Raw genomic sequence first — 25814 nt, 5'->3', positions numbered from 1 at the left:
AAGTTAGATACCAAAGCAACACCTTCTTAGCAATCAAACATTTCCAAACACAGGATACTACCCTCTGCTGTCAAGACTAAACTCAAGATGTAGTTTCATCTCAGTCTGTCAAATACAACTATTCTTCTATCAAAACGATTCTTGAAATATTTAGAAGTGAAGATATCTGATTTTTGAGATATTGTTGAATCCATGATATACCATGTGCATGAAGGAAGATCAACACCACAGTTCAAATATTGTACGTTCACTTCTTAAATGGCCTACAAACACACATCAGGAATTTTTATGTGCAACAAACTGAATGTTTTCATTATGACTTGCAATTATTTACATCGGTCAAAACATATTTTGTGCATTGCAGCAAATAACCTCTTATCCCATGTTCGAATGTAAACCGACTATTTATTCTTTCTTCCTTAAAGTTACGATCAGATCAGATTTGACCAAGTTTTAGCACATTTCCTTTTTCCAAAATATTTAATAAGCTGCACACATTCTAACCACTGCCAGCATTTTCACAGCTGACGAAGTTTTTCAACTTAAAACTTTCTCAGATACAATGAAACCAAGTAGTTAACATAACCAAAGATGCAATTTAAATCAAATTGTTGTTTTGGGAACTGTAATGTGGGAGGTGCATGGCACAACAGTGTCAGTGATGGAATTTACAAAAAAAAACTTCCCATATTCACATATCAGACTAACCGCTATTTATGTGGAATTAGTCGGAAAAGATTAATTGTCTCACCGAAATTTTTACATGAATTCATTTAAGTTTAAAAGAGTTTCAAAGTCTAGTTACAAGAAGGCCCTGGCATACAACACTTGAAAACAATATATATATACAGCACATATGAATGCACTTTATATATAGGCAATGATTTTTGTGTCATTGATGATAAACAGCCTTAGTTCTTCCATTTTCATCTAGACACTCTCTCCGGCCTCCCCAATCCCCACCCAATCCCCACCCAAACTACCACCCACCCCACTCAACCGTAATATTTTATCTGACCAGTAGCTTTTCTGTTCTTAATTGGTTGGATTCCGTATTACTGCACACGTTAAAAATAACCGCTATTACATTACTACCACAGAAATGACTACTCATGGTGCACTAGTTACCTAACAGCCTAACTCAGCAACTAGGAGATCTATGCAGTTATTAATTAACTATATTGCAACATCAGAGTTGATTCATCTCTGATCATTCACTTCTCAACAGAATAATCCAATGAGCGGCTTCAATAGGCAAAATCACGTCTGCTCTCTATAGTCTCTTTTAAAGATTTTAACCACTGAATTTCGTTTACCTTTTCTGAGTCATAGTGAATCCTTAAAAGCCAGTGACAGAATTATTGAGAGTTTTCAGGGGATAATTTATAAGCTGACTGATGCTCAAATTGACAGTTTCATCCACTTCAAATAGTGCAGCAATTTCTTTCTATCATGACAGATTCCATTATGATAGCAGTACAGAATAAAAACCGGCAACTAACAATTTATAATCCTTCAACAAATCATTAACTTGGTACGCCCTTTCCGAACCGAATGACTTTGAGAGCGAGACGTCAAGATATATATATAGAAAACCCGGAAAGAGAAAACGACGTCTAATTTACAAATTCTTTCTGGCTGCTATCTTTTTAAAGCTATATTCTTACACACGTTGACGTAAATAACGTTATAACCAAGCTATCGGGGCTGCTGCTGCACACGTGAGTCAGGATGAAACAGACAGATGTTACTCAGCTATCGCTACAATTGATGATACAAAAATCAATACCGGTTTTGTTTAATTTCACACTTGAAAGACATCAGAGTTACACCCTGTTGAGAGAAATTTGTCAGAATGAAAATAAATAAAAAAGCTTACCGAGGGCAAAGCTTTGACAGGAGGAGACTATATGATTCTCACAGTGAGTTATTATCGCGGCGACTGGACACGACCTTCCCCTCTGAACTTTCATTTAATTTGTAGGATTATCATTGGATTATTTTCTGACATGAGAGGGAGGGAGGGAGGGAGGGAGGGAGGGAGGGAGGGAGGGAGGGAGGGAGGGAGGGAGGGAGGGAGGGAGGGAGGGAGGGAGGGAGGGAGGGAGGGAGGGAGGGAGGGAGGGAGGGAGGGAGGGAGGGAGGGAGGGAGGGAGGGAGGGAGGGAGGGAGGGAGGGAGGGAGGGAGGGAGGGAGGGAGGGAGGGAGGGAGGGAGGGAGGGAGGGAGGGAGGGAGGGAGGGAGGGAGGGAGGGAGGGAGGGAGGGAGGGAGGGAGGGAGGGAGGGAGGGAGGGAGGGAGGGAGGGAATGTTAAAGATGCTGCTTCATCGTCAATTTCTGATAAATTAACCAAATCTACCGATTGCCACTAAAACTTAAGTCACCGCATTACACTTTTTCACCTGATAGATGTATACATAGCAAGTAATGATACTGATGGACACTGAAATATTTCATTTTGAGTCACTTTCCGCTATCAAAATTTACAGTTGTTGCTTTTCGTTTCGTCTTTAAACAGAAGCTGGATTAGCGTTTCACGCTAACTAACATTATTGTTATATGAATTTAAGATCCAGTCATAAAATGGAATAAAAAACAAGAAGGTACTTTAAATGAGCTCATATGGAACGATTGAACGAATGAGATAAAAAAAACACTCTCATCGAGACAACTATATTTCCTACTTTCATTTTACTCTCAAACTGTGCACAACCATTTTTCATTCATAGTGATTAGAATAAATTCATTAATACTCTAATGAGTTGTTAACTCGAATTCTGCTAAAAATCAAGTCAAAGGAGACAGTAAATACTTAAAGTGGTGGAAACTGTCATAATTAAGGCATGCCCATAAAATGGCTACCAGTTCACAAGTAGGGGGGGGGAAACAAATATTGAAGTAGACTCTATATTTCAATTTTTTTTTTAAATTTAACATAAAAGAAAGGGGGATAATCTATTGAACAATTCTTTATGTATTAGTTTACAACACCGAAACCTTTCAGTTGCACAACTGTTTGCAATGAACTTACATTGTCGATATTTAGAAATTTACCAAACACAAGGTGGGTTAGGTGGCATATGAAGTACTGTTGTGATGTTATCATACATTAACACAATACCATACATTGAAGTTAGGAGCACACATATCCCAACATCTTGTGCAAGCATACATATGTAAGTAAGTAGAGTAAAACAAAAACTGAATCTCTCTCTCTGACACAAAACTTCACAAAAGGAAAAACCTCATAGCTCAGTAAACCCACCAAAGAGGTTTGTTCTGAAATGCTGCAATAAATTATATCGCTTGAAACATGCATTTCGAAAAGATCGTTAAAATCTCCTTTGTAAATAAAACCCGCTGTCTTCTGAGGAGTACTACAAGAAAATGATAACCTTAATGCTAGCTGGTTTGGATCATTACTTACAATGATACTTACTTGTCTGCTCCTTACTGTTACACTACTTTGTCCACAAAATCATCCAAAGTGCAGCTAAATATTATAGCTGCCCACCAGGTGATGCCATGTATCGATAAGTATATGGTAAATAGTGTGTATCCTGCACTTACTTGCGACATCAGTAACTTACACCATCTAAGCTGTAATAAATATATGGTGTTTAGACCTGCTATATCATGTTATCTGTCCCCAGTAATCGATAGGAAGAGGAACCTAGATCTTATATCAGGATACAAGAATGTCACCATAGCAGGAACATTGGCAAGAGATTACAGGAACTCCATCCACCACGATCCAGATTTCAAGTAACTTGCCATGTGTGCCTATTATTCCCTAACAGTCTGATATTTGGAAATTTCCTACACTCAATGAATGTCCCTGTTTTGGTTGATCCTGAGAGACGTGTTCATATATTACAGTAAGCAACACTAAAATCCTCTAGAAATGCATTTCATTTACTTAAATTATTGCAGTCGTGCTTAATTTCACATAATGCGGCAAAACGGGAAAATTACAGTATTTACACGTGTACATATGATTAAAAATCCCATGAAAAAAGTACCTTGGGCCACAAAATGTTGAAAAGCTACATCAAATGCATTAATACCTTCTCCCGGCGGAGAAGAGCATCAAAAGATTACAAAATACCACTAGTCTTGATAAGAAGAAATAATGCATAGATAATAATATTTAAGAAAATAAACCATAGGGGCAATCTTAAACACTTCTACACAGCAAACAAACCTTTATAAAAATTTTTAACAAAAAGGCCTGTTTGCTTCGAAAACAATTCTCCCATAGACTTCAAATGACACCAAGCTTGACAGAATTGAAAATTGTTAATCAAGTTATGCTTTGAGAGGAAGTATAAGTCCCTGTGGTCATTGCAAATTATGTGCCTGTTATATGTAATACACATATATACTGTACAGTTAAGCTGTATTGTTTGTTTATTGATCTCATGACAGTACACTAGCTACAGTAATTATACGTTAGTATCTGCTGCTTTGTATGTTGCTGGCTAATTGCACTCATAAAGCAATACACAGATGGAAAAACATTGAAACCGGCTGTCATAAAATAAGGGGTACATGTCAGATTAGAAATACCATACACAACGAATGGCTCAATCTTTACTACAGTACTACGGCGGTGAATGAAAATTGAAATGAACAAAGAAACATTATTGGTAGGGACAGGTTTCAAACGAGTGACCTCTGGGATACAAGCCATTTGCTTCAATCTTCTGAAATGGAAAATGTGATGGACCGAGGTCGGAATCTCTAGACTCATTTGTTACTTTGGCTTGCATGAATTATGATCAGTACTATTAATAAATAGATTATATGATAGATATACTAGATACATAAAATAAGTGGAAAGAATTGATAGCAATGCAAAACTAATATTTACTGGAAAGTTCAAGTGCAGGTAGATAATATTTCATCCAATATGCTCTCACAATACATGAAAAGCACTAAAAAGGCCAAAGCAACTTGCAAGGATCTACATTGGAATATGACCATCTTTGTAGTCAGTTGGCTGGCCATGGCAAAGATCTACATTGGAATATGACCATCTTTAGAGTCAGCACACCTTTTAACTCTTTGTATGCAAATCAATGGTTTGACCAACATTGCACAACTGAGTGTACATACTGTTCCAAATTTTACAATAGGTTGGCCTACTTAAACTGAGTACTGACAGTGTTTTGTATTTGTCAATCCAACCGTTGGGACAGCATGCACTTTGTGAATCTGGCAAGATATAAGCATTCTTGCCCAAGACTCATATCTACAATACTAAATGGAAAGCAATTCCCTGAACGGCTTTCATTCCTTTTCTACACAACAGCAACAAAAGCAAAGCCGTTAACAGATCACAAGATCTGTTTGTCCGCCAGTGGTTTTTGAGAATGTACAAGCGGTACTTAACACATGACTTTCCAACAAGCCAGATTTCCAAAACCAGACCTATTTCATGAGCACTGAATATTTTTAATGTCCATGAGCATTTGTTCCCCCTTATTATCTTCTGATTTTAAAGGGTGAGAGAGTAGCGAGATGCCAAGGAGGTTGGACAAAATCAGGCCCAAGGATGGAACAAAGATGCTAAGAATTATTGAAAGAACTTGACAATCTGCAACTATTGAAACAATTAATGGGTCGCTAAAATGAAGCTGTCGGGGAGGGTTTGTTAGAACCACATGAAATGTTCTGTTCCCCACTCCCTCGCCCCCCCCCCCCCCCTATCTGTGCATGTTGAAACACACTTCTGTCAAAAGTAACGGTGTCACAAATGCAATAGAAAGCTGAAAGAAAGATGCGCTAAATCTTTGTATCTATAATATAGTTTTACATTCAATATGTGAGAACATTTGATATTAAGCAGAAGTGATGCTACACTAGCCATTTCCAGGGAGTGGACAATTCCACCGTGATCACAACATTTCACATTGAAGGTGTAGAATGTTAAATTAGGTGGATGCAATTTCCAGCAGTTACGGATTGGTAGATTATGAAGGAAGGAAGAGGGCAGTAATCATTGGGGGTGCAGTGAAGAATGTCACCAATTGTCATAGCTAGATTGATAGGAATGCAAATGTATAGGAGATAATTAGTTCAGAGGGATGGAGTAAATGTATCCTTGCTATCATATGGATATCGAGTAATTCAGTTTTTACAATTTTAGAAACCCCTTGTAATTCTAGGAAGAGTTACCTGCAGTGCAGTCAGTATTCTGTGGTCTCTTTTTGGCAAATGTTCTTCAAAAAGCTTTGGTTTTCATTAAATATATCACTTTTCTGGATATTTCATGAAAAATGACATGTTTGACTAGTTGATTATCAATATACTTTAACTACTTTATTGAAAAATATCACAGTTTTCCTCTGTAAATATCATGTAAATATGTAAATATCTCACTATAACGATGTCACTGGCTCTCCTTTGCCGGGGACATTCATACACAACTTGATAAATCATAAGCATATATTTCATTAACATAAAGTCTGTTCAAAGTATCTCTTTCGAGATCCGGCTTGAAAAATCACAAATGAATTCGAGTTAGGTAGCATCATGTTTGATCTCTAGATTAGGGCAAATATGTCACCAAAAACAGAACTAGTATTGTTCGATACAGGTGACTAACGCCTACAGTGGAATTATGACCTTCCTTACCGGTTTCGAACCTCTGGACATACAATCAGCATCCATAGCCTTGTGGTTAGGGTGTCCGCGTACAAAGCAGGAGGCCCGGGTTCGAATCCCGGTGGGGGCTGAAAGTATTTTCACTGTTCTGGATTTTCCAACTCATTACGTTTTCAAATATATATGTATATATCTTTATTTATACATAATTATATATATATATATATATATAAACATAAAGCTATTATCATTTATACTACAAGTTGTAATAACAAGTTTATACTACAAGTTGTACAGATCGATACATTTATGAGACCATATAAACAAACCCAGTGATTGTGAGTTAAGTGGTAAGTGCTGAATATATATCACCTCCATGTAGGCCTCATTTACACTACGTCACAACCAATCAATGTGTTGGACATCCCCACTCAATGTTATATTTATAATGTAATGCAGATCAGATCCTGCGATTTGAGCCCTGTGATAGACTAGGATCAGACCCCGAGCTGGGTGTTAAAGTCACTTCAGCCCCCTCCCCTCCCCTCCCAGGGTTGGTCCAGGACCATACCTTTACATCCTGTTCATTTTTTTCTTTCTCGCATAAATTTGACGCAATATGAGTATGCATTAGTAGCAGGTCGGTCTGCACAGCCTTATGGTTCTATCTAGTAAAGAAACCACTATCTCCAGCTGTTCTGTGATCTCGAGCATGTGGTTCTGTATACTGGGCACAGACACTGTGTAGTATTTAACATGGTGAGGGTGCAGAAACAATTTAAATATCCAACAGTGATTGCGGGATCGTATCTGTAATGTAAATGCGGCCTTCAGTGCATTGGTAATTTCATGAGTGAGAAAAGTCAGTACAACTACACCATTGCGATATTAACGAGATACTACATTTTCCACTGTAGGGTTGTCCTGGGAGGTTCTCTTCCTCCGACTTGGTCCAAGACAACGAGACAAGTCAAAGTAGGTAAGTAAATGTCTCGGTTATGAAATCACATCAAGATCGACAGTACTATGAACTAAGGCTAAACCAATCATGATTTCTTCAGTTTTTCACTCAAGGCTCAGTTCTTTATATTTTTATTCAATAATAAGTTACAAATTCCGCCAATCCCAAATTAACTTCACATTCAAGAAACAAAGTTATTCCAGGAGCAATATGAACACTAATTTTTATCGTTTATTGAGTTATTTTATTAATTTGAAAAGTATTGTAACTGAACATGTCATTTCAACTCTTATAAAGTAAATATGTAGAATTTGGTAGGGTACTGAGCTCACTGTGTGAGTATTACTGTGTATAAACAAGGACAACCTTACAGTCATATAAACCAGACACTCAGTGCACTGAATAATGCATAGAGCTATTTCATTCCGTGTGCAAAACCTCCAGACACTTGTAAACAGGAGAGCAATGCTTCAATGCTTTTTGAGGGCAAGTAATAAGCATGCACAGTAGATTATTGAAAGCATACACATATATATCCTTAAGGCTTTCAAACAGAACAGTACATATACAGTATACGCCTTCTGTTTTAATATATTTCACTACACCTTAAAATGCTAGTTTTACATATGAAGAATAAAACTTACAAAAGACATAAATAACACTGCTGCTTTTATGCACTGTGGGTCTACCCTTGCAGTATTCATTGTCTTGTGTGGTTATAAGGCAATCTATACATACATATATATGTATATAAAGTACATTCTTCCTTTTGTCCCAGTAATAAATAAAAAAATGCTGAACAGAATTTGAAACCATTCAGTGTACTTAAAATTGACTGATTAGTCACACATAACAAAGCTGTTTAGTGCTTCAGTGACAATATATTAAAGTCTAGTTCATTGTAAAAAATAACATATAAAGCAGCACTGATATATTTTCAATTAACTTCTTATGTTGGTCGACAACGACACATACTAATGCACTAAACGAGGTAACACTTGCAATGATCCAATGGCAGCTATGACACAGTGTGCAAGACTAATTAAATTTCATTTCATAAACCCCATTGCAATTAGCTCAAACTGATTATTATAACTTAGTTTGCAACATTGGAAACAGTCTATAAACCAAAATGCCAATTCTTAGTCCTATGTTTTGTGTGATTAATCCAGTGAATTATGGTTTTGATGGACAAACTTTGCGTTGACCTCGTGACTGTTTAAGACTCACATTCATGGCTCGCAATATTAGTAGCTGTCAGTCCATGACTTCATGGCAGAGAAGAAGAAACTTATTACCGGAATATATTGCAAGATAAGTGAGTCATGATGAACTATAAAAATGAATCAATAAAAACGTGTTGAAGAAAAATTTGATATAGTCAGTAATATTTACTCACTGCCACACCCATGGATTAAACAAATTCAAGTGAAGTATAAAAATACAGTTGAAGTTAAGTGTAATGTTAAGGAATAGCTCTAAGAAAAAGTTGAAGAAGAAGGCTCTTTATCATTGACGAGGTATGAATATTTATATATTGGTTATGCAGTTTTGTGTTCACTTACCGTGGCTTTTTGAGGGCAGAAACTATCATTATATCTATTAAGGAATAAAATTGTTAATAAGGGTTAACAAAATATTTACGGTTGAGTTCTCTCTAGATTAGTAATTTTATAACAGTCTGTCCTCTCTGATGGTATTATAATTTGTATAATTCAAGCACATTTACATACTTAGTGGCATACATACTAGCCTTAGGAGGCACTGCAACAAGATTGTTAGGATGAAATATCTATTTCAGAGAGTAGGGAATAGTAACACTGGTATAACAGGTCAAATGGGTAAATACTGCACAATTTGTTCAGTAAAGATACCTTAAATCTATTTGCATAAAAATGCTAAATTTTTAAGAAAACAAAAAGACAATGCTATCCCAAATTGTAAACACTAAGTCATGCAGAGCTCCAGTCAGCCAAACATTAATGGTGTAGCTTGAATGCTAATCCTTACACCTCCCAATGAGTTTAGCTGATCCCTACCCCACCCACCCCATCCCCCACTCTTCTCCCCTACAAAAAAGAGACCCACTCTTCTCCCCTAAAAATACTAAAAACCTGAATTATGACAGCCCCAGTGTGTTACATAAGAGATCCCATGTATATGCAAGTCATCATAAAACAAAACATCCAGTTCAGACAGTTTCATAAACTGTACTTTCATGTCATGCTTTGAAGCACTTGTCCTGACAGTATGAGCAGTATGAATATCATGTTTGTTTGTATCTGACACCAGGTTAGGATCTGTTCATACTGTCAGTACGAGCGCTTTGAAGCATGATTAGCGAGGGCAGTAAAGAGAGGTATTAGCACTGAAAAATTGTCCCAACTGGCTGACCTAAACCAGGGAGCTGTTAAAGAGCTCCCTTCCAAAAAGACAAAACTTCATCAAAATATAATTTCACAGTGAAACTCCTTTAACACATTGTCACTTGGTAACTGTATGCTTGACTAATGTACTGTATCATTAAACAGCTCACTAAAATATGTTTGGTTAATACACTTATATGCTCAAGTGGATTAAAAGTATGAGAGAGAAACTCTGAAAAACTACTTAATTGAATTGAATTGAATTTGAATTTATTGTCCACAATCGGAAATTTGGCTTACACAGGTCGTAAAAAAAAAAAAAAGCAATAGTATAAGTATCAATAGACTGCGATACACATGCAGTAATACAAACATATTATACAGCAAGTCCTACAAATAAGAAACCTGAGTATGTATATATTATAAAACTTACTGGTTTATATATTTACGAGTGACCCGCTTACCTGTCTCCCCACAACATTAGCACCGCATTCTACCGTGTCTAGTATGCCCTGGTAATCTTTTAACACTGTGCACCCTCAGCGACCGGTCCTATCCGGTCAATGCCCTCCCTTCTCATTCTACCATCCAAAGTGTTTACTCATGCGTTTGCGTAGTGGATTCAAATCTTTCGAAAACTGCCCGGATTACATTGGATTATTACCTTCTTTACATCCTATTGGATTTCTAAGCGTTTCAACAGCAGGGAACGAAGTAAATATATATGTGCAATGAAACAATGTGTACAACTTGACGTAGTTGGCTGCACTTCGTTTACCATATTCAAAGTCTTACTAATTTCATTCAAGTTTAATTAGTTCTGACATTTTTCTTCTCAGTCTTAATGGTGCAGAATTTTACAGTGCCTCCTGTGATTAATCAGATTGCCCATCGGGTTAAAGGAAACCTTCAGAGCTAATAGATTATTACTTAATGGCTAGGCAAATCAATTCTTCCTCTACAGTGTGATAATACAAGGTAAAGTATTCATGTTTGGTTTGAAAAGTAGTTAAGTTTAGACATCTTTTGTTACAGTAGGTTGCAATGTTTAGATATGCTGCGAAATAACGCAACTACATGGAACTTCCGTCTAGTGTATTACATGATGAGAAAAGAAAATATGTCGTTGTCAGCTGCAACAAAATTGCACTTTAGTCCGTACTTGGAATGCTTCAAATATGAAATGATGTTATGATGTACTTAATAGAATGTACTAATTTATCATAAACACTACAACAGACTTAACTGCTGATTCTTTCACTTTTAATTTGAATTTGTAACAATTATTTCTTGTAAACTTAAATGATAAGTACTGCATGATTTAATCTCATTAAATTTCTCTGTGAATGAGCAATAACACCTAAAATGTGAACAGCTTTTGCTTTAATGACCACTTGACAACTTGTAGTTACTAATTAAGACATTCACAAAAAATGTTAATGACCCTTCCATTTCACAAATGACTGTTGCGATGACATTTTCATGAGACTAATATGACCTTAGGAGTATGTCACAAAAACTTTCAGAATTTATAAGAACTTTTTGAGTTGCCTTTTGATAATTTTTCAGAAGCTTTGAAAAAACTAGAGAAAACTAAAAAAAGAGTGATGAAAACTCCAACAAATTTGCCAAATTTTCCTTTAAAATGTTAAGTTCATTTCTGCTATGAAAAGTGTCCATCTGACAAGATCTTGACCACATCACATCTAACTCATTTATTATCACAAACCAAACCATCGTTTGGTGTAAAATTCTAGATGGGTGGGTGGGTTCATTATTGTGATCAATGTATGGGGCTCTCCAGAGTTTTAACAGAGGGTACTTCCACATCTTTCCCAATGCACATGACCTGTACTGTTTAACAATCACTGAATTAAAAGTACCACGATTGCCAGAAAGGTGCTCACAAGGTGGAAACACACCTGACGATCTTATATACTGATGTGCTGTGTCATAGACTAGTCCACTTTGCAGTTTTTCCGAACAAACAAAACACAGGCTTAGTAAAACACGACCTACAGTATTAAAGAGATTAATATAGCTTAGTTGGCTTGAAACTTCTTTTTTTTTTTAAATTCTTCTTCAATGATTATGAACGAAATTGTACAGTGATTAACTCAATGTACTGTTATGATCTGCATGCAGTCATACATAAACTGCAGTTTGTCAAGTTTCACAGAACTAAAGTATAGGTTAAACTAGAAAATATTGAGATGACAGTATATAGCACTAATCAAATCAACATGGAGTAAGATTTTCGAATATGATTAATGGCTCATTTGTGAAATTGACACCAATCCATAGAGAGAAGACCCTCAAATTTTAAGGTTCCAAGGAACCTCCCAAGTCTGCTTTGTCGCCATTGAACCAAACCTAGACAAAATTCTAGTCAACATTTGGCCTTTTATATTGCTCTGAAGATGGTGAGACTAATGGTCAGGATTTTAAAACACCACATCCAGGAAGGATGCAAATGTTGGTTAGAAGTGATCCAGATGACAGTTTTTAATATTGACAAATGCATACATTTTCTAGTTTTAGTAGAGAGTAGAGATTTGGTTTGATTTTATGTTACTATACAGACGAACTACTATGTCAGTAACTTCAAGGATCAAGTAGAACTGCACTTTTTGCCCACAAATACGCAGTATTTTAGTGCATGTGGCGTCCTTGCAATATCAGGAAGAACTTTTTGGTTGTTCATGGTATTCTTTATGATCGGACAACACAACAGGGAGTATAGTCATGTAGGTACCTACAAAGTGAGGGGGCTGGTGAGCACCATGACAGGCTCACAATTAGTTGCCTACACAGCTAGCCTCTGAAACTTTAGGCAAATGTACAGAGACTATATGAAACTTTAAGTTTCAACGTCCAGTCATGTAGGTTTCTTTTACTTGGCCAGTAATCCTTGATAACATACTAAGAGACGCCATTGGCTCTGTCCACGAACAACGTATGAAATCATGAACTCCTATATCTGACATATAATGACTGTCGCAACTTATGGAGATAAATAAAGCTAGATGTTAAGTGGCTATTTAAAAAGCATCAATTGAGTGAAATTAACACTCTTTCCTTAAAGCCATTTTGACAATTGTGGTGTATCAAATGAATTAAGATTTTTGGTTGTTAATTAATACATGTTCAAAATTACTGAAGTAAAGGTGACTACCAAAATAAGGAAACGAAAAGTACACAAACTCTGCCGACATTGAAACAACGTTGGAATGCTAAATACTGTATATGTTCCACTGTCAGTAAAATTGGCTCTGACACTATGGCATGTATACACATATATACATGTGTATGTATCATAATTTGGCAGCTTACCGAGCATACACCTAACTGGTTTTCCTGTTGAGACCACACACCAGAAACCAACCAAACCCCAGTGGGATTGCAACTTAATACAGAACAGATTTTATGATTCATAACTTGTACAAAGGCATAATGGTCTCTTGTACTTAAAAGAGTGACTGAAGATTTAATACGGTAAGACTACACAAAACATCTTGACAACTTTAGACTAACAAATGTATCAAAGACAGTTTTGTTTCTGATTGTGAGAGGGCTATCATGATGAAAACATTCCAAAGAGATTTATCCTATGTATGATATAACCTGCAGTTAGACTACACAAAACATCTTGAAACTTTAGCCTGACAAATGTACTAAAGACAATTTTGTTTTCTGATTGTGAGAGGGCTGTAATGATGAAAACATTCCAAAGAGATTTATCCTATGTATGATATAACCCTTTAATGCAGTAAGACTATACAAAACATCTTGTAAACTTTAGACTAACAAATGTATCAAAGACAGTTTTGTTTTCTGATTGTGGGAGGGCAATCATGATGAAAACATTCCAAAGAGATTTATCCTATGTATGATATAACCCTTTAATGCAGTTAGACTACACAAAACATCTTGAAACTTTAGACTGACAAATGTACTAAAGACAATTTTGTTTTCTGATTGTGAGAGGGCTGTAATGATGAAACCATTCAACAGAGATTTACACATTGTATGACATAACCTGATCCACGTTATTGTCACAAACATATATACAATGCATAGAATCCAATACAAATTACTATTATTGACCAAACAAAGGGGTTGTCTGGTTATCAGATACCATGGACCAGTACCATAGATACATGCAGACCTTTTGTTATTAGTAGGGAGTGCTGAGGTTTAACTACTGTACATACTGCTAATCAAACATATATATATATATATATGGGAATGTACACAAGTAGAGTAGAGACAGGTAAGCCAGAAGGCTGCAAGTACCCATAGTAAAACATAGGTCATCAGTATTACCTCAAAATCTGATAGAAACTCAAACAATGGTCACCCTTGCCCAGACTTCAACGAGCATTTAACTGACATCATCTTCAGAAATGCCACTGCCTTTACAGTATATTTGAAAACTCCTTCCTAAATTTCCGGTTGTCATTTATTGGGTGGAAACCCCTTGCAAAATTATATTTCAATGCTTTAACACTCTTCATATCACACGGTGACTGCTTAAATGTTGGAATATGAACCACTGAAAAAAATAAATTTAACTAGATTAATATACTGACAAATATCAAATATTGCTTTGCAAGCTGTATTCTGTGTACACATACATGTACACTCTGTGCTCTACTTTGCTTACCTGGTGTAGTAGTAGGCTTTCAAATCCCTCTACAGAAAACACATTAATAGTGCTCACGGATATAACCATCAACTGCAGGTACCTACTTCTTACTCCAACCCCTCTTTCTCCAAATTGCACGGCACCCTTAGAGGATAAATCTATGAGCGTCCGAGGACGGGATCCAACGCTGTCGCTCCACGGCAGAAGAAGATCGTGATGATTTTTAATGTACTACAGTATGTCACATCGATGTTATATAAAGGCCAGCGAACCTTGCATAATATATCACCAGATCGTATAATCGGTATCTATTTTGTGAATGTGTTTATTAACTTTGATCCATCATATGAAATTTTCGTTATGCAAAGAATAAATAATGACTTTATAATAACTATAGCAGGGATGGTTCAAGCTTTCGTACATGAAAGTAAAAGTATCTGGGGAATCTATTGAAACCTGAAAAGTGCAAGCTATTATCTGAACATGTTATTAATTTGATCAAGTAGGCTACACCATGAATGGGCAATCTATATTTTGCTTAAATAACTTTCTGTATTAATATGTCAATTGGTTATTGAGTACCTTGATATCGACTGGAGAATGAAAGTACCTTCTCTTTGTGTTCTATTGTTGTTCTCAATAAAGAATTATAGAATATCACTTGAAGCCCTTCTCCATCCCCATGGAAAAAATATTTCCTCCTTCATTTTTCAACATCAAACTGAATACGGAAATAATGTACACGTACCTCCTGTAGAGTTTAACGATATCTTAAATGAACAAGTTCCCAACACCTGCAGTTTCCGTGCTACATCAAACCAGTGATATATTGACTGCTACCTCTAAAGCTAATGAGTGCATTTCTTTGATAAGTACAAAAGAAAGTTAAATGTACTATGCATTCCACTACACTGAGCCAGGTAGCTCTAGTTCCTTGTTCCATACAAAATCTACTGAAATATATTTAACATAGGCAGGCAGAGTAAGGTAATAGGCCTAAATGAATCATTGTAGGCATATATAGCAGGCATATCTAGATTAAAAATCAATTTGCTTGAATAGTAACAGTCTTTGGAAGTTTTATAAATGTTTGATGTGAAAATAGTTTAAATGCAAAAAAGTTAAAATATCAATGTATCTTTAATGTTTACATAGGCAGATTTTACCTTAATAAAAACACAACTAGCTAGTGTATTCAATGCACCTCCATAACTTTTCAAATGTATTACCAGTTAGTAATATCCTTTAGTGCAGTTTCTTGTTCAAGGTAGCAATTTGCAGAATATAGGTGAATTTATGGTTCAACAATTCCATTAAAGGTAAGGGAAATTACCCTTCTCCCTCCCTCCCCCTGCTTACCTCACTATCCCCACTTACCTCACTATCCCCTTACCTAGCAATCCCCCTTACCTAGCTATCCCCCTTCCCTAGCTTTCCCCCCTCCCTAGCCATCCTTCCCTTCCCTAGCTATCCTTCCCTTCCCTAGCTATCCTTCCCTTCCCTAGCTATCCTTCCCTTCCCTAACTATCCCCCTTCCCTAGCTATCCCCCTTCCCTAGCTATCCCACTTCCCTAGCTATTCCCCTTCCCTAGCTATCCCCCTTCCCTAGCTATCTCCCTTCCCTAGCTATCCTTCCCTTTCCTAGCTGTTTCAGCAGCATTGTTAGCACTAACTATACATTTATCTCTCACCCTACCCAATTATTCCCTATAACTTCCTGTTCCAGAGACTAACTTTCAAAGAGAATCAAATATAACTTTGTTGACATAAACCAGTTTGCCACTACTATATAAACCAATATAGTTCACCTAAGATCCATGCACATACACTGCAGAGTAATATAGCCACAAAGCAAAGCCTATATATATATACTGTATTTATTGTGCATATACGGTCTTGTTATTCGGTCAATGACCTCTCCTTGCCCAATGAAGAGTACTGATTTGTGTACCGCTTCTGTCCAAGACCAACTTATTGGAAATCTCTCAACAAGACTCACAAGTCTGGTTTCCCCCATTCATGCAACTGATCTGTTGATGAAGTAATGTATCGGTTCTGCTGAGGATGACTTCAAAGAAACCATATATTGAAGTATCATAGCTAAAAACCATTCCCTGGTCATATAAAAGCCCTCAGTGTAATAATCAACTTAGTATAAATATGAACAGCAAAATAAATTTCTTATTAAAGTCTTTGAAAATCACAGCCCTGAGAGGAATGTAGAAAGTACTGATGATAATTACTGACATCGTAAAAAAATAAATAAACACAAACAATTTACACCATGGCAGTCTCCAACGTTTTTATTTTTTATATTCTAGAGTTTAGTCTTGCTAATCATGTAGCCACATTAAATCCATTTTATTATTGATGTAAAACTATCACAAAGTGACTTTAAGCAGTTTTTCCTGTTTTTTTTTCCTTTTGTTATTTGATTGTCAATTCAAGCCAGTTTCCCCGGTTTGTTTGGGTGAGGGCAATCTTTTTCAGGACGAAATAGAATCCCCAAGAAAAGTCACCACATACCACAAATTCAAACTTAATGTGGTTGAATAAATCCGTAGACAAACACCTAGTTAAGTACTGAATACAAGATTCTGAAGGAGGAAAAAGTGTACAGTGTCCTAGAAGTGAAAGTATAGGGCGCACAGCGATTATGAAGAAGGGTAGAAGGTAGTAAGGGATTAGGAAAGTAAATTTAGTCAAATCTTGTCTAATAATGATTTTATTCACTTTAAAAATTCTGTCATTTGGATACTTTTAACATACATTTAATAGATGAATTTAGGCACATTTTTTTTAAAACTATTTTACTATTTACATACTTCTGAATTTGTTTTGGACTATATGCGTTCAGGTGTTTTTAATTTTTATGTGTATCTTTTTTTATTATCGTTTAGTACGGGTGTTTTTTATATTGTTGCTTTAGGCGTTTACATTTTATGCCTTGTTGGTTCTATATATTTCATATTTAGGTTTTTGTGACATCATCGTCTCTGAAGCCTTAAAGGTGCATTCCATAGTTTTAACTTACTTTTACAGATGAATATCTTAAAAACTTCAATAGCTATATATACCAACATGACTAGGACTCAAATGTTTCTTTTTTCTTATTTGGATTACTACAAAATATCAATTTTAATTTTGCCAAGAGTCACCCTTTAAATCACATACACTTGTGCAGAGCGGAACTTTGCAAGAAACATTCACCATCTTCTTGATAATCTGGACTTAAAAACTTTAACTCTTATAGGATGCTGGTTGCTTTAAGCAGTATTGTGGCAGTTAATCACATACATTGTATATGTATCCCATACCAGAATGAATATTACACTTTGAACGTTTGCAGAGTAAATTCTCTCTCTTAATTCAAAGGAGGAGGATGAAGGTAATCTGTTTTCTCCTTCGGGGAGTTAATTTCAAGCAAGCATAAAAGCTCATTTACCTCTTCCTCTCTTTTCTGTGGGTAGAAGGTTCTGACACTCTTCATGGACTACACAATACATCCCAAGCTGTTACCAATCCGCTCAGCGTAAACTACTCATTAAAGTGGAACATGAGTACAGCTGCTGTGGCAATTACAGTCAGGATCTACGTCTTATGACAGACTCTCCCATTGACAAGTTGAGGGTTTGTGGAGGATTTTGTAGGGGTAGAGTGAACCAGAAATAACTGAGGAATTTAAAAGACTTTGCTAGACTTGAAACAGAAGTTAGGACCAACAAGTACCAATGATTACAAAAAAAAACATTAAAATGAATTTTTTGAAGGACAAGCTGCAGAGGAATATCAAACATTCAAAGATTCGGACTCGCATTTAAGTAAATACAATATGCATCACCTGGGATTGCCAGAGACTTCAAGAGACATCAATAGCAAGTTGTTAGAAATCACAAAATTTTGTTAGCTTATTACAGACCATTGGTTGATCTCATCAGAGAGAGAGAGAAAGCTGCATGTATTTCAATTGTAACTTAAATTATATCTTATACTTCCAACAAGAATCAATCCCCAAAATGACTAGTACCAAATGTTGAACAAAAATATAACTTTTGCATCTCTGCTTAACAAAAGGTGTCGATTCAGTAAATGATCATATTACTTCTTCAGTCATCTGCCCTGATTCCTTTATATGCAAAGTAGGCTAGGTAAATATGCTTTTAAAGTGCTCAAAGCGTGGACTAAATATCGATGTACAATTGACTTAACCCCAAACCCAAAGTACATACAGTAATATGCAGTTAGCATGACAAGATTCTGTACAGTGTGGAGAGATACTGTACAGTGTAACGAGATACTTTACAGTGTGGCGAGATACAGTGTGACAAAATACGGTACAGTGTGGTGAGATACTGTCCAGTGTGGCGAGATACTGAACAAGGTGGCGAAATACTGTTCAGTGTGGCGAGATACTGCACAGTGTGACAAGATACTGTACAGTGTGGGGAGATATTGTACAGAGTGCAAGATATAGTACAGTATGACGAGACACTGTACAGTGTGACAAGGTACTGTACAGCATTGCGAGGTACTGTACAGTGTGGTACTGCAGTGTGACACGATACTGTACAGTGTGACGAGATACTGTCCAGTGTGACGAGATATAGTACAGTAAGACGAGATACTGTACAGTGTGACAAGGTACTGTACAGCGTGGCAGGGTACTGTACAGTGTGGCGAGATACTGCAGTGTAACAAGATACTGTCCAGTGTGACGAAATATAGTACAGTATGACGAGATACTGTACAGTGTGACAAGGTACTGTATAGCGTGGCGAGGTACTGTACAGTGTGGCGAGATACTGCAGTGTGACAAGATACTGTACAGTGTGACAAGATACTGTCCAGTGTGACCAGATATAGTACAGTAAGACAAGAAACTGTCCAGTGTGGGGAGATACTGTCCAGTGTGGGGAGATACTGTCCAGTGTGGGGAGATACTGTACAGTGTGGGGAGATACTGTCCAGTGTGGGGAGATACTGTACAGTGTGACGAGATACTGTCCAGTGTGACCAGATATAGTACAGTAAGACGAGATACTGTACAGTGTGACAAGGTACTGTACAGCGTGGCAGGGTACTGTACAGTGTGGCGAGATACTGCAGTGTAACAAGATACTGTCCAGTGTGACGAAATATAGTACAGTATGACGAGATACTGTACAGTGTGACAAGGTACTGTATAGCGTGGCGAGGTACTGTACAGTGTGGCGAGATACTGCAGTGTGACAAGATACTGTACAGTGTGACAAGATACTGTCCAGTGTGACCAGATATAGTACAGTAAGACAAGAAACTGTCCAGTGTGGGGAGATACTGTCCAGTGTGGGGAGATACTGTCCAGTGTGGGGAGATACTGTACAGTGTGGGGAGATACTGTCCAGTGTGGCGAGATATAGTACAGTATGACGAGATAGTGTACAGTGTGACAAGGTACTGTACAGCGTGGCGAGGTACTGTACAGTGTGGCGAGGTACTGCAGTGTGACAAGATACTGTACAGTGTGACAAGATACTGTCCAGTGTGACCAGATATAGTACAGTAAGACAAGAAACTGTACAGTGTGGGGAGATACTGTCCAGTGTGGGGAGATACTGTCCAGTGTGGGGAGATACTGTACAGTGTGGGGAGATACTGTACAGTGTGGCGAGATATAGTACAGTATGACGAGATGGTGTACAGTGTGACAAGGTACTGTACAGCGTGGCAGGGTACTGTACAGTGTGGCGAGATACTGCAGTGTAACAAGATACTGTCCAGTGTGACGAACTATAGTACAGTATGACGAGATACTGTACAGTGTGACAAGGTACTGTACAGCGTGGCGAGGTACTGTACAGTGTGGCGAGATACTGCAGTGTGACAAAATACTGTACAGTGTGACAAGATACTGTCAAGTGTGACCAGATATAGTACAGTAAGACAAGAAACTGTCCAGTGTGGGGAGATACTGTCCAGTGTGGGGAGATACTGTCCAGTGTGGGGAGATACTGTCCAGTGTGGGGAGATACTGTACAGTGTGGTGAGATACTGTCCAGTGTGGCGAGATATAGTACAGTATGACGAGATAGTGTACAGTGTGACAAGGTACTGTACAGCGTGGCGAGGTACTGTACAGTGTGGCGAGATACTGCAGTGTGACAAGATACTGTACAGTGTGACAAGATACTGTCCAGTGTGACCAGATATAGTACAGTAAGACAAGAAACTGTACAGTGTGGGGAGATACTGTCCAGTGTGGGGAGATACTGTCCAGTGTGGGGAGATACTGTACAGTGTGGGGAGATACTGTACAGTGTGGCGAGATATAGTACAGTATGACGAGATGGTGTACAGTGTGACAAGGTACTGTACAGCGTGGCAGGGTACTGTACAGTGTGGCGAGATACTGCAGTGTAACAAGATACTGTCCAGTGTGACGAACTATAGTACAGTATGACGAGATACTGTACAGTGTGACAAGGTACTGTACAGCGTGGCGAGGTACTGTACAGTGTGGCGAGATACTGCAGTGTGACAAGATACTGTACAGTGTGACAAGATACTGTCCAGTGTGACCAGATATAGTACAGTAAGACAAGAAACTGTACAGTGTGGGGAGATACTGTCCAGTGTGGGGAGATACTGTCCAGTGTGGGGAGATACTGTCCAGTGTGGCGAGATATAGTACAGTATGACGAGATACTGTACAGTGTGAACAGGTACTGTACAGTGTGGCAAGATACTGTACAGTGTACACTACACTGCACACATAACCACACATACACAGGATATACCAGGACATACAGTACTACTACGAAAAGAAAGGTTCAGTGCATAACTATAAAGGGTCACACACAGTACCAAATGTACAGTATGAACAAATTATATGCAGTGTGTGTGTTAAATTCTGGCACAATACAACAGGATATACAGTATATATGTGTACCTTATACTTGTCCAAGTAAGGAGCTGATATTAGATATCAACTCCCTAACAACAACCTGGTCTAATATAAAAGGAGGAGACATGGGTCCAAATGAACCTTTATTATTCCATGGCCAACCAAGCCCAAAGTCTATAAGGTCAAGAGGACAAATAAGAAATCTAAGCAACAGTGAGCACCACTGATCACAAATTTACAGGCTGAGATAAACTTATAAACTTGTGAACTGATCAGTGTTTTAGAACTGCATCGATTTACTGACAGACAATTTTGTCCGATTCATGTACATACATCATAGATGACAGAGCTGTCCTATGTCCAGGTCTGTTCTATTTATAACAATGACATGTCATGATGCACATGATCTTGGTAATGACGATGATGATCAAGATGATGATGATGATGATCTAGAAGGAGGAGAAAGTGGGCTGTGCCCCGGAAGAAGGAATAGAGGGCCCAGTGCTGAAACATTTCCAATCATGTAGCTTCTAAGGTAGATGGGAAAATTGCAAATATAGTTCAAAGACAGGTAAGAGAGGAGCAAAGTAAATCTAAGTATTCTTGTAGGAAGTGTTTGGTTAGTAACAACGAACCCTTCTTGGTTATAGAACTCCCTCCGAGTACTGTAGTTAACTTTAACACGATATATACGATAGCTGCAATGCAACATGACATGACCAGAAAGATAACAAAGCCAGCCTTATAAACAGGAAAACGGAGAGGAAGCCATCCAAGCCATTGTAAATCTTGTTCCCAGGTCCACATGCTGGGCATCCAATTCTATCCATTAGGAAACTAAGTTAACATGTATCAGTCAGTATTGGATGGCTTGAAATAAAGGAGATGGTTAATTTAAAACTAATCAACTTGAACAATGAGCTGAATGAATATAGGAACCATACACACAGCATGATATGCACCCACATATATCTGGGAGAAAGAGAACTGTACACTGAATGAATATAGGAACCACACAGCTATAGTAGCCTCGTAGATTCATTCAAAAGTTTTTGATTTACTATGGATGATTTTAAGAAATGTAGATTGAAACTTGTTCACATTTTTTGTTTGGTACATGTTTTAACATGATTTAGACACCACACATTAAGACACGAAAGAACAAATAAAGACAGTGCATCATGGAGAAAGATTTGTTTTGACTTTTTCTGCAATGTAAAATGACAGAGATGAGGTCATACAGTATCTGTAACCAGTAATCGCAGTAATCGCGAGAAGAGCTATGCAATTAATCGACTACAAAAGAAAGAGTCAACTATCAGCACTAACATATATATAGGACACATCTGAGTGTAAAAACGGAATTGTAAACTGAATGAATTGGAACCATACACAAATCATACAAGGAATGTCATGAAAGGAATAGGGTAAGGTGAGGTTGGACAATGGAGAGGCAGACTGAAGGATAGACAAACACATACAATGCTTAGTACCAGTACGGTTGATAGAAACAGGTACAAAAAGAAAGTAAAAAATCAATTTGTTATTCTGCACTGAGAAAAACTTAAAACTTTAACGTTTGCATGGATATATAAAGGAAAAGGAAGTACCGTTGTGCTTTATTTGTTTTTGTTTATCTTAATAGAGGTGGAGCCAAAGTGGATTCTTTCACTTTCAAGTCAAAAGGCAACTTACACTAAAAATGCTTGCACATTTGATCTTTCAATCTCAATCCTGCGTTTCCAGAACCATATTTTTTCAATTACGTTCACATTGCATCTTCTGCAGGCAATCAGGCAAGTGAGGGGGGCGGGGAGGGGGCGGGGGCAGGGGTAACAAATAGGAAGTGACATCTATAGAACAGTTACATACCAGCTAGTGCAGTAAGATACGAGTGGCACTCGGCAATAGAAGGTCATATGCAATCATGACCTTTGGTCACCAAGTTTCAGGCTTGTAATTTTGATCTCAAGATCCCAGATCTGATCTTTCCTCCCAGCGACCCTCATACCCTGCCCCAAAACGGTTAATTAAGATCTTGAGGTCAGATCTGAGTGCGAGACCTTTCACACTAGGAACATGATCTCCAGCAAAGGATCAAATCACATCCCCACCCCCCCTCCCATCGTCCACATCTAGTGTGAAAAACCCCCATCCCAGTCATGAACCAGGAAAACAACATCTAGATAAGAAAGCACTGAATAGATAAGTAAATAATTAATGGGCTTGTCACTAAACAAATAAGAAGAGTTTCATGGTTTCATTATATGTACAGTGATAACTTCCTTGATGGGTGCTTCAAACTAGTGACATAATGATCTATCATCTAACAGTTAACAGCTATATGAGGTATAGTAGTACCATGGTATCATCAACCACATCCTGAACATTCATTCTAACTAAAAACAAAATTATTTACATTAACATCAGTTTTTGAAAAGTTTTGCTCCAATTTTCTGCACCATGGGAACTCACTTTAGTAGTTCATTTTATATTGTACATTGCAAGACATTGTCCCTTCCCAATACCATGCAGTGCATTCTGTAAATTTAAGTGCTGCCTTTAAATTTATCAAATACTGATTTTCATCAACAAGTGCGGGGGAAAAAAACAAGCGAGAAGCTGAGAATGAGGTCTTGAAGAAATGCTGCTAAACTTTGTGCATTATGGAATCTCTCTCCCTAAGGGAAAAATATTTCAAGTTACTACACCTACCTTATTAATTGACAGTAGTGTACCTTTCATATCTATATGAAAGTATGCATGCCCTGATAACTTTGAATGCCCTGCCACCTTGAAAACTATTAACAATAAACTTAGCATAAAATTTATCATGGACACAACTTGGAATCACACACAAAATCTGTTGTATAGTAACTAATGAATCCATAACGATCCTCTAAGTCTGTGTGAAACATACAATGTTCAGTTAAACAACCTTCAAAGTACAAAATTTAAATAAAAAATATTGCTAAGTACAAATCGGCTTTTTCATATAAGTACATGTGATATTATATTTTGGTTGGTGATTCAGCACACACTTGAAGGATATTAATTGCTATGATATAGATACATATATACGATACATCAGCCAATGATGTGACACCCAAACACTGTGAGTAATATTAAGGTTCAGGCCTTTAGGAATTTCAAGAACATAGGTGATGTTACGGTATACATCCAGTTCCTGTAACCGTTTACGGAATATGGATTAGTTGGAATGAAAATAATTTTGATGCGAGGTTTCTACAATCCTAAACTAAACTTCAACTCTTAGTGTATGCAGTAAAATTCTCTGGTGTATCTTTAGTAACCTTAACATTATAGCCTAATGTTATAGCCTACTGATATGCTAGTATGCACATCACTAGAGATTACTGTAACTGAGAGCCTGCAGCTTTAGCATTTTTCTGTTTTTCTTTGTTCATTTGTGTTCCTAAATTTGCAGTTGGAAGCTTTGCAGACCCAACTTCACTATCTGTCATGCAATTGTCTATAAGCAGATTATAGGCAGCTTTGCAAGGATTTTTTGTTCTTGTTAGGTTTCCCAAGCCTATTAAGCAAATCAATTTCTACATTTAAAGAAGGCAAATTATTTTATAGTGGAACCACTGTACACTAAGTCTAGAACTTGGATGGTCTGAGCACTGCATAGGTCATTCATAACTTTAAAAGCAAATTAGGCTACAGGAACAGCTGTACTAAATCAGTGATTGCTTTCACTATAAACCAAAGGTGAAGCAATGTAAGAAATGTGTTCTGAATTATCTGAATTTTCAAGAATTCATGTTTGTGGATGATGTATCTCTGTCAGTTGTGTTGACAGGTTGGAAACAATTCGGGGATATTTTAAGTATTTGGAAAAGGATTTTTTTTTGTTTTCTAAGTTTTGGTACGAACGACAGCTACCACTTTTACAATTAACGGTACAAACAGATACTTTTCAACCGTTTTCTACAGGTAAACGTTACTGATGTTTTTGAGCATAAATTTTCTTAATTTCAGCACATACTTTAAAATATCACAATCTAGTTGAAGTGAAAGATCACTGTTGGCATAAGTATTCCCAAATTTTTATCTTTGGCAAACATTGTCAAAATTTGAAATTGAAGTGATTTAATGGGACTTTACTCCCCCACACTTGAGTACATAAACATAAATTTCCTTCCTGATATTTCTAACCTAAAGACAGGACAATACATCTAAAAAAACCGGGAAAAAAAAAAAGAGTAAATAATTACAATAACTTTACTTGAATAATAATGTAAATATCTTCTCTTCCTGTTATTTTGCACGCCACATCTGACAAACACCTGTTACTGTTACATTGACATCTGGCTGTTTCCT

General features: G+C 37.2%; 2 protein-coding genes across 9 annotated transcripts in view; one reads left to right on the top strand and one right to left on the bottom strand.

Annotated features, from left to right (window-relative positions):
* LOC139970759 (tRNA (adenine(58)-N(1))-methyltransferase non-catalytic subunit TRM6-like) overlaps positions 1 to 25814 on the top strand; it is a 244428-nt gene that overhangs the window by 18995 nt on the left and 199619 nt on the right. The gene's annotated exons all lie outside the window — the stretch shown is intronic.
* LOC139970760 (uncharacterized) overlaps positions 1 to 25814 on the bottom strand; it is a 79935-nt gene that overhangs the window by 36226 nt on the left and 17895 nt on the right. Inside the window, exon 1 of one of the 8 annotated variants that reach the window (XM_071976732.1) lies at positions 14603 to 14889. The exons of 4 other annotated variants lie outside the window; for them this stretch is intronic. Coding sequence is in view for 2 of the 4 variants with exons in the window: in XM_071976724.1 (XP_071832825.1) it covers positions 9136 to 9164 (29 nt within the window). In the remaining 2 variants the exon portion in view is untranslated. Of the gene's footprint in view, positions 1 to 1316; positions 1346 to 3439; positions 3597 to 9135; positions 9170 to 14602; positions 14890 to 25814 lie in introns of those variants that run through there. 3 more of the 8 variants (XM_071976724.1, XM_071976730.1, XM_071976726.1) reach the window with 3 other exon arrangements.

The sequence above is a fragment of the Apostichopus japonicus genome, chromosome 8 (genome assembly GCF_037975245.1).
Source record: "Apostichopus japonicus isolate 1M-3 chromosome 8, ASM3797524v1, whole genome shotgun sequence".
Classification (NCBI taxonomy): domain Eukaryota; kingdom Metazoa; phylum Echinodermata; class Holothuroidea; order Aspidochirotida; family Stichopodidae; genus Apostichopus; species Apostichopus japonicus.
This window is presented reverse-complemented; position numbering and strand designations above follow the sequence as displayed.